This window comes from Macrobrachium rosenbergii, chromosome 21 (assembly GCF_040412425.1).
Source record: "Macrobrachium rosenbergii isolate ZJJX-2024 chromosome 21, ASM4041242v1, whole genome shotgun sequence".
NCBI classification, from domain to species: Eukaryota; Metazoa; Arthropoda; class Malacostraca; order Decapoda; family Palaemonidae; genus Macrobrachium; species Macrobrachium rosenbergii.
The window spans coordinates 468,066-477,494 of record NC_089761.1 but is presented as its reverse complement, the minus strand read 5'-3'; the positions used below and the strand labels follow the sequence as shown (position 1 = coordinate 477,494).

Here is a 9,429-nt window from a genome sequence, read left to right as displayed (position 1 = left end):
TTTTCTCAAATGTCTGTAGCCCGAATTGCAGACTTTTTACTGTTCCTGAGGTCTTTGAAAGGGTTGGCTACATCTACCATCAAGGGTTACAGGGCAATGTTAAATTCGGTTTTTAAGCATAGGGGAGTAGGCCTCTTCTCAAATCCAGATATCAGGGATTTGATTAAATAATTAAATACATGTAACAAGAGAAACATACTATGGTCACATGGAACGTGGATATAGTTCTTAAATGGCTTTCGGGCCCTCCTCTTGAAGCCTTGGAATACCCTCACTCAGATACTTACGAGGAAGACCTTATTTTTGATGGCCTTAGCTACAGCTAAGGAGTGAGCAAATTACATGCCCTTGATAAGGAGGTAGGTTTTTCTCAAGGGAATGCAGTATGCTCTCTGACCTCAGGATTCTTGGCAAAGAATGAAGAGCCTTCTAACCCCTGGCCACGTTCGTTTACGATCAAGCTTGTCTGATATCCTGGGCCCAGCAGATCAGGAGAGAGTCCTCTGCCCAGTGAGAGCACTACAGGTATACTTAGAGAGAACTGAGAGGATTAAAGGTTCCTCTCAGAATCCCTGGTGTTCAGTTAAGGATCCCGTTTGCCCGTTATCCAAGAATGCCTTAACCTTCTTTATAAGGACCATGTTTCCGAATCACACTCAAGAGTCCAGGAAGATTTCCTGCCTTTGTGTAGAGTCAAGGCTCATGAAATAAGGACATTATTTGCAGCTGGCATGGTATTGGGGGACAAAGGATAGGAGGAACGCCTTCGATTTCCTCTATCCACTCTCCTTGAGTAAGGATTGTTGTGTTTTTCTTGGGAAGTCTGGGGGGCAGTGTGTGTTGTGAGTGCCACCAGTCATTGGATTTTATGGTTTAGTTTAAATTTTATTGAGGTTAGGTTAAATTTATCTGGTCATATTTTGTTGTACTGCGTCCAGGGGAAGGGCACACACACACACAATGTGTTTCTGTTGGATTGTAAGCTTTGGCACCCTGCGATATACTCCTATGTTGCAAAGTCCCCACTAGAGTAGATGCGACTCTTGACTCTACCACCACACCACTGCAGGTCGAGGGGAGATCCGACCAGAGGCAGTATCTACCTGCTGTAGTTTCTTCACCAGGTAAGGTTACAAGAAGCATTTCGTGATGCTAGCTAATTTTCTATTTCAAATTCATCTCCATATCAGAGTGTTTTTGAGTAGTATATGTCCATGCATCCCACCTCCTTTCAATGTGGGATTCAGCTATGTAATTATTTGGTATGTTACTTATATAAAAATGACATTTTTATTATAAAATAAAGTTTTATATATACCAAATAATTACATGATTGGAGCCTTCCCTCTTCCTCTCTCATGGACATAGAGCATAAAGGAATTGAGGTCTTTATCTGTGTTGTACCTGTTCTTCCCCGAAAGTTGGCTGGCAAGCTGCCTACACCCAAAACAAAAGAGTGCTACCGAGATTTTTGAATTTTGAGCTGTCGTGTAGTAGAAACTAATAGCTATGTAATTATTTGGTAAGTATATATAAAACTTTATTTTATTATAAGAATGTCGTTTTTGGAAGAAGTCCCTCATCATGAGATTAGTCTTAGACTTCTTCTCACTACTTGTTCTAGTAGAGGGAGCCCGCTTGGGGAACTGGGAAATTTCTGGGACGTGTCCCCGGGGGAACGAACCTACAGATGTGTGCCTGAGAGCTGAGAGCCATTTGCTTAAGAATTCAGTTCTTCTTGACCTTCGCTCACTCCTAGACTGTGGTATCCCTTTAGATAAGATCACAGTCTTTACTGTTTTGCATTAGCTCTTGCCACCAAGTGACAAGGTGGTTTTTTTCTATGGATGACAAATTGAGTTTTTGTAGTCCAACTGGAATTTCTGGCAGTTGAACTGAGCCATCAGAAACTCACTGTCGAGTGGACCCTGAATCCTCTGAACTGTCGGGTTATGTGCCTCTATGGGACAGGCTGATCTTGACTGTCTGCCACCTTAAAGTAATCTTCTAGTCTGGACAACAGGCACCTTACTGCAAGATCACTCCAACCTGGATCTCTTAGCTCTTCCACCATTCAACATGGTCAAGGAAGGGCTGAACTTTCTCAGGCTCATCAGAACATTACAACGTTCCTCATAGCCCCATTCTGAACCATAATTCATGGTTCCCGAATTACTACGGTTGATTGGGGGACACTTTAAGAATCCTTCCACCATTCATTTCTTCTTGAACAACCTCATTTCAAGAGACACCACCAAGGGTGGTACGCTCTTACGCAGACAGGCTTTGGGCGGTCTGGGTGCTTGTCGGGAAGGAGGGGCTTTTTTCAGAGGCGCTACAAGAGACATTTAAAAGATGCAGACATCATCATCTAGCTCAGTCTACCAATCCAAGTGAATGATGTTCCTGCAGTATCATAATATTTCTGTCTCTCATTCTATCACCTTTCATATAATAAAAACTAAAGAAGACTGAATGCCTCGACTGACAGACTTCTGAACACAAGAAGAACGCACATGCCTGCCAACTAGAAATGTGACTGTGACTAAGACTGAAAAAGGACATTGTTTGTGTTGAAACTACCTAGGCTTCCATGCCGGCTTCTGCAGTCATCCTATCAAGAAATGTACTGTAGGTATTCTATATTATATTACCCTTACCTGTAATTAATCTTTGACATTGGCTAGGTGTATACCCATTAAATTGTCGACGAGTATGGCATTATGTTAATGTGATTTTTTCTTTGTCAGAGATTAAGTCCTAGGATTACTAGGCTAAGCTGTTCCTTCTAGGCGAGATGTCTACTTTGTACCATTTACTATGGTAAGTTTGTCCTATTGTAGTTAACCTGTGTCATAGGCTAGGCGAATGTTTATTTTGTGGGCTGTAGGCTAAGTTAGTTAAGTCTGTTCTTATGTGGGGTAAATCCTGTGCTTTGTATTTGGTGGCTGTGCTAGGTTGTTAGCCTACCGTTAGGGTAGGCGTATTGTGAGCTAGGTTAGGCTAGTGTGCACTGCTATAATTGCTGTTGTCTTTGAGGGTTGATTAGGTCTGTACGATATTTGTGAAGATGGCAAATATGATTGGTTCTATTAATCCATACAGTGATGGGGAGGAGGATTTTGACTTCTATTGTAGTAGGGTTAATATGTATTTCATAGCTAATAAAATTAATGATGCTAAGAAAGCTGCTGCGTTCTTCACTTTGGCAGGGCCAAAGGTTTTTGGTTTGGATAGGGATTTACCGTCTCCCCAGATGCCTGAAGAGAGCACCTATAAGCAGATAATTGAGACTCTGCATAAACACTATAAACCTAAACCTGTTCTCATCCATGAGCATTTTAAGTTCTATTCTCGTGCTCAGAAGTCAGGAGTTTCTGTTAATGATTTTGTGGCCGCGCTAAAGGTACTGGTCCATGCTTGCGAGTTTAGGGCAATGCTGTTTGAGATATTATGAGACCGGTTTGTAATGGGTCTTGCCAGTGATAAGGTTCAGCAGGTGTTGTTGTCTGAATCTGAATTAACCTTGAGAAGGCAGTTGGCGTGGCCACAGCTAGGGAAGCTGCATTGAAGGATGCACAAACGACGGTGAGTGGTTCGGTACACCATGTACCACAGTCCATTTTGCTACAGCTGTTAGAGATTGGCTGAATGACACTTTTCCTCACTGGATTGGAAGAAGAGGTCATGTGGAGTGGTCCCCTCGTTCACCAGACCTTTCTCCCCTGGACTTCTTTTTCTGGGGTATGCTAAAAGAGAAAGTGTACTCGATGAAGATTACAGATTTAAACCATATGAGAGAATGCATTATCAGTCACTGCACTGAAATCGATGGCAATGCAGACCTGTTCCATCGAGTTCACATCAAATTATGCATTGAAAATGGAGGAAATCATGTTCAAAATATTGTTTATCAACATTAAAATTGAATAAAATTGTTTTGTTTTAAGAAGTATGTGTTTTTTACCATGTACCCAAACTTTATGGACACCCTGTAGAATACTTAGAGTACATTTCTAGAAAGGATAACTGCAGAAGGCGGCATGAAAGCCTAGGTAGTTTCAACAAAAACAATGTCATTTGTCAGTCTTATACAGTCACAGTCAGAGTCACATTTCTAGTTGGCGGGCATGTGCATTTTTCTTCTGTTCAGAAGTCTCTGTCAGTCGAGGCATTCAGTTTTTATTATAGGAAAGGTGATAGAATGAAACAGAAATATGATACTGCAGGAACATCATTCACTTGGATTGGTAGACTGAGCTAGAAGATGATGTCTGAATCTTTCAAATGTCTCTTGCAGCACCTCTGAATAAAGCCCCTCCTTCCTGACAAGCAGCCGGACAGCCCAAAGCCTGTCCGCGTAAGAGCATACCACCCTTGGTGGTTTCTCTTGAAATGAGTTGTTCGAGAAGAAAAATAGTGGAAGGATTCTTGGAGAGTTCCCCAATCAACTGTAGCAATTTGGGAACCATGAATTGTGGTTCAGAACAGGGCTGCGAGGAACGCCATAATGTTCTAATGAGCCTGAGAAGGTTCAGCTCTTCCTTGACCATGTCGAATGGTGGAAGAGCTTAGAGGTCCAGGTTGGAATGATCTTGCAGTAAGGTGTCTGTTGTCCAGACTAGAATATTCCTTTAAGGCAGCAGACAGTCAAGATCAGCCTGCCCATAGAGGCACATAAACCAACAGTTCAGGGGATTCAAGGTCCACTTGATAGTGAGGTTCTGATGGCTCAGGTCAACGGCCAGAAATTCCAGTTAGACTAGGAAAAACTCGATTTATCATCCACAGAAAAAACAACCTTGTCACTTGGTAGCAAGGGCTAATGCAAAACAGTAAAGACTGTGATCTTGTAAAGTCCCCGCTCAACGGGTTTTCTGTAGTGAACCTCCCGTTTTCTATGGTGCCTTTCCCACAAGCTTAGGTCACGCTAAATAGCCACATTTTTATCTATGTAAATACATATCTGCTATTGATTCATTTGTGCCTGTTTACGTTGTACGTGTCAGAACATTATTGTGTCAATTCTTGTCATTTTATCTTTACATGTTATTTATATTTATCTGTCCTGTTTCACATTGAGAACAACTGACCTCGGGTCACCTGTATCCTATTGTATGCCTTTGTATGGCGTTCGCACGCCGCTTTATAAGCGGCCTGCTTTTTTAATAAACTAGCAGTACATGTCCACCTGCTCTCTTTTTTGCACCTCTTACACATCTGCTCGGGCAGGTGCTTGACTGAACATCTTCTGTTACACAGGATTAATTTCCCTTATCTACTGCCACAGCTCTAATGGGTATAACTTAATTACAGGTCTCATAAGCTAGCTATGTGCCATTCTTAGAGTAGCCACTCTTGGGACCTTGTCTCGCCCCATGTGCAACTCGATCACTTTGCCCAACTCCCACTTGCTCCTTGGCCCCTCGTCATGAATGAGGACAACTTCCCCTATCCTGGGCCTAGAGCCATGCACTATTCCTACACAATGGGTCTCTCTTAACATTGTTGAATACTCCCTCTCCCATCTTTTCCACAAGTCGTCACACAACTTGGATACATACAGGAATCTTTTCTCGGTGAACTCTCTCCCTCCATAGGTAGGGTCACTGGAGATCTCTTCCCAAATTACTACTTCTCTTGGGAAGGATCAAATGGTTAGAGGTTAAAATTTCCAATTGATTCAAATCCCTGGCCGTATAACTTAATGGTCTGTCATTGATAATTCTTTCCAGCTCCACCAGCACACAGGTCAGTTCCTCAAAATTGAGTAAGGTTTGACCTACGATCTTTTTAGACATGACTTAAGAAGTCCTATCAACCTTTCCCATTTAGCACCAAACCAAGATGCTCTCGCTGGAATGAACTTCCAGTTACATTTTATATCTAACAGATGTTCCTTTACCCTGGGATTCTCCGACATGGTCTTAAGGTATTCTGATGCTGCTACAAACATGGTGGCGTTGTCACTCAGCATGAGTGCTGGGAAACCTCTTCTGCTGCAGAATTTTCTAAAACTCATGAGGAATGAGTCACAGGACTGGTTATCAACTAGCTCCACATGTATGCCTCTGGTTATCAGGCATGTAAATAAGATGATATAAGCCTTCTCAGGGCTTTGTCCTTTTCCCTTAACCCATAATGCACCAGTGTAGTCCACGCCTGTGGTATTAAAAGGATGCTTACATTGCACCCTGAACTCAGGTAATGGAGGAACTATATTGGGCCTATATGGCCTTCCCTTCGTTCTCCTGCAAATAACACAATGGTGTATTATACTCTTAGTCAGTTGCCTTATCTTGAGATCCAGAACTCCTGTCTGACACTCGCCACAGTTGCATTTACACCCATATGAGCATTAGCATCATGATGTTCTTTAATAATTACCTGAGTAACATAGCAACTCTTCGGCAGTAGTATAGGAAACTTAGCAGATTCGGGTAATTGTGTGTGTTCTAGTCTACCCTTACACCTTATTACCCCATTGTCCAGGTAAAGATTCAACTGGTGTAAGAGAGCTAGTTTTGGTTTTCCTACCCTCTTCATCAAACTCTCGTATTCCTCTTGGAAAAATTCACTTTGTACAATGGCAATAGTCTTATTCTTTGCCTCTTGGAGTTCTTCCAAGGTCAATTCACCATGCCTCTTCATACTGGTTGAACTCCTACAATTATTAAAAAATCGTAGGATCCACGCTGTGGTCCTTTAGACCTTTTTAACCTTGCTGAATCTCTCCCAATTCAGCAAGTGAGCATTACCATTCAGGTTGTCCCCTACAGTATTGACCAAAATGTTCTCTTCCCTACCCTGCACAAGTGATCCACCAACCCATGAATTTTTTAACCAAGGGGGTTCCTCCCACCAGAAAGAACTATCCAGGTATCCAAGATCATCTCTGTCCTTTCCCAACATGTCAACCAGTTACTGGGATTATCATCTGTAGGCACATAGGACAAGACTGCCTCTGGAATTAAAGAGTTTATTTCATGTACTCTATTTTTCACAAATGCAGGGACAACACTTTTCGATACTTGCCAACTTAGGGCGACTTTACAGTCTGACCAAACAAACAGTTCTACAAACTCATCATTCTCAAAGGATTTTTTAATAAATTTGGCCATTCTTGCTGCTAGCAACAATGCCGTCAACTCAAGTTTTGGAACAATTAATTCTTTAATGGGTGCTACTCTTGTCTTTGCCATCATTAAATAAGAGTTTTCGTTTTTAACTCTATAGGCTACGCAACCATATGCTAACTCACTGCCATTGCAGAATATGTGTAAGGAGTCCCCCTTTCCTAGGCTAGTATTTCAAGGAAAGGAGATATCTAGACATTTTTCCAAGTCTTCGGATAACTCAGCCCATTGGTTCTGTAATGGGTCTGGGAGTTGTTCCTCCCAATCCAGTTGTTGCTTCCACAAATTCTGCAGGTATATCCTTGCCCTAATAGCAACAGGTAGAAGCACTCCTAATGGATTGTAAATCCGTGCAACAGTTCTCAACGCTTCTCTCTTAGTCTGGCTGGACCTATCTATCTTAGTTGGTTGTAATGTCAAGGTATCTTTTCCTTTGTCCCAGTTCAGACCTAAGACCTTATGAGTTGTTTGCTCTCTGACACTAATCCCATATGCTCTAGCAATAGTTTGCAATGAGTCATTATTACTTGTCCATTCTTTCAGATATAGATGGGCCTGTGCAAATATCTTATTTGCTTCAAAGAAAAAATTTACCAGTTCAACTGCAAATAATCTACATATAGTCCTCTATTTATCATTTCTACGTCACCTTCTACTATAGATAGGTTTTTCTTAATCGTTACATTCTGCAGAAAGGGAGGACATGTAGCTCCAAATAAAACAATTCGAAACCTATACACTAACAATATACTGTTAGGGTCTGTTGGATCTTCCAACCATAAAAACCTAGTATAGTCTCTATCTTCTTCCCTGAGTTGCATCATTAAAAATGCTTTCTCTGTGTCACTAATACAGGCAAACGATTTTGTTTTAAACTGCAGCAGGACTTTGAGCAGGTCAGCTGTTATATGTAGACCCATCCACAAACAATTGTTCAAGCTTAACCCACTTTTCCCCTGTCTGACTGAACAGTCAAATGCTATCCCAATAGGGGTTGTTGCACTATCCCTTTTAACACCATGGTGTACCAAGAAGTGACAGTCTTTCTCTGTTTTAAAACATTCCACTCTCTATGAATCTCCTATCCTCCTGATCCTTCAGGATTTTCTGGTAGTGTTCAAGATACTTAGTGTCCTTCTGAAACTTGACACACTGTAGTTTTAATCTATTCAAAGCCAACCCAAAATTGGAAGTTAATCTCCTTTTATTGCCTTTCCAAGGCAATGCCACAACATACTGTTTGTCAATTTCAGGATAAGTTATAGTACTCTCAAAGTTCTCCAATACTTAACGTTCTTGTTCCGTTATTTCACTGCAGTCAATACCTAAATGATCTAAACTCCATAAAGTTTCAAGATCTTCCTTTGGATCATTTAAGTGAGTAGCCCCTTCATCCATAATTATGTTGTCGGTTTCCACTGCCAGTTTTAAAATGGAAACAAGAGTCTCTTTGGTGGGAGGAGAACTACATGTTTTGGTTACCACGTAACCAAATATGGTTGGTTGCGATACTAAATTTTCAAGTTTCTAAACCCTGGGTGTAAGATGTTGTACACATTGTCAACCCCTATTAACAGTTCAATAGGTGATTGTTTCGATACGGGTAGATAAAAATCTGTATCAGTTAAGCTGAGTTTCATTCTAAACAACGACCTTAAGTTCTTCTTAACGTCGAATTTCTGTGTATATTCTGGTAGCTCGTCTACCACTATACAATCCACATTTATTAATCTACCCTGGTGAGGTACAGCGATGTTCACCATTTCATATCCCTTAATTGGTGTAGAAGTTAAGTAACCTCTCAATGATATATTTTCAACTCCCTTGCTTTTATAGTGCAGTCCCCCAAGAGCAGATTAATTTTTATAAATGATCTCTCAGCATAGGTATCTAACAACCCTCTCTTTTGCACAATGTGACCTCTTTTACCATTTAGGGTTATTGTGGCTGTAGGTAAGATCGACTTCCCAGCCATCTTATTTCCCTGTCCAGTATTCGTCTATAAGAGGTGCAAAATAATGAGCAGGTGGACATGTACTCCTGGTTTATTCAGAATGCAGGCCGCTTATAAGGCAGTGTGCGGACGTCACACAGAGGAATACAATAGAACACAGAGGAATACAATAGAATACAGGTGACCCAAGGTCAATTACTCTCGGTGTTAATTATAATAGGCAAATACAAGTAACACAAAAGTTAAGTTAACAAGAATTGACACAACAATATTCTAACACATGTGCAAAGAAAACAGGAGCAAATGAATTAGTAGTAGATACGTATTTACATAGATGAA

General features: G+C 41.1%; 1 protein-coding gene across 1 annotated transcript; it reads right to left on the bottom strand.

Annotated features, from left to right (window-relative positions):
- Positions 1-6,839: 6,839 nt before the first annotated feature.
- Positions 6,840-7,202, bottom strand: LOC136849650 (uncharacterized). The gene has a single exon (XM_067122951.1). It carries the CDS (start codon positions 7,200-7,202, stop codon positions 6,840-6,842), a length of 363 nt encoding a protein of 120 aa, XP_066979052.1.
- Positions 7,203-9,429: the final 2,227 nt, after the last annotated feature.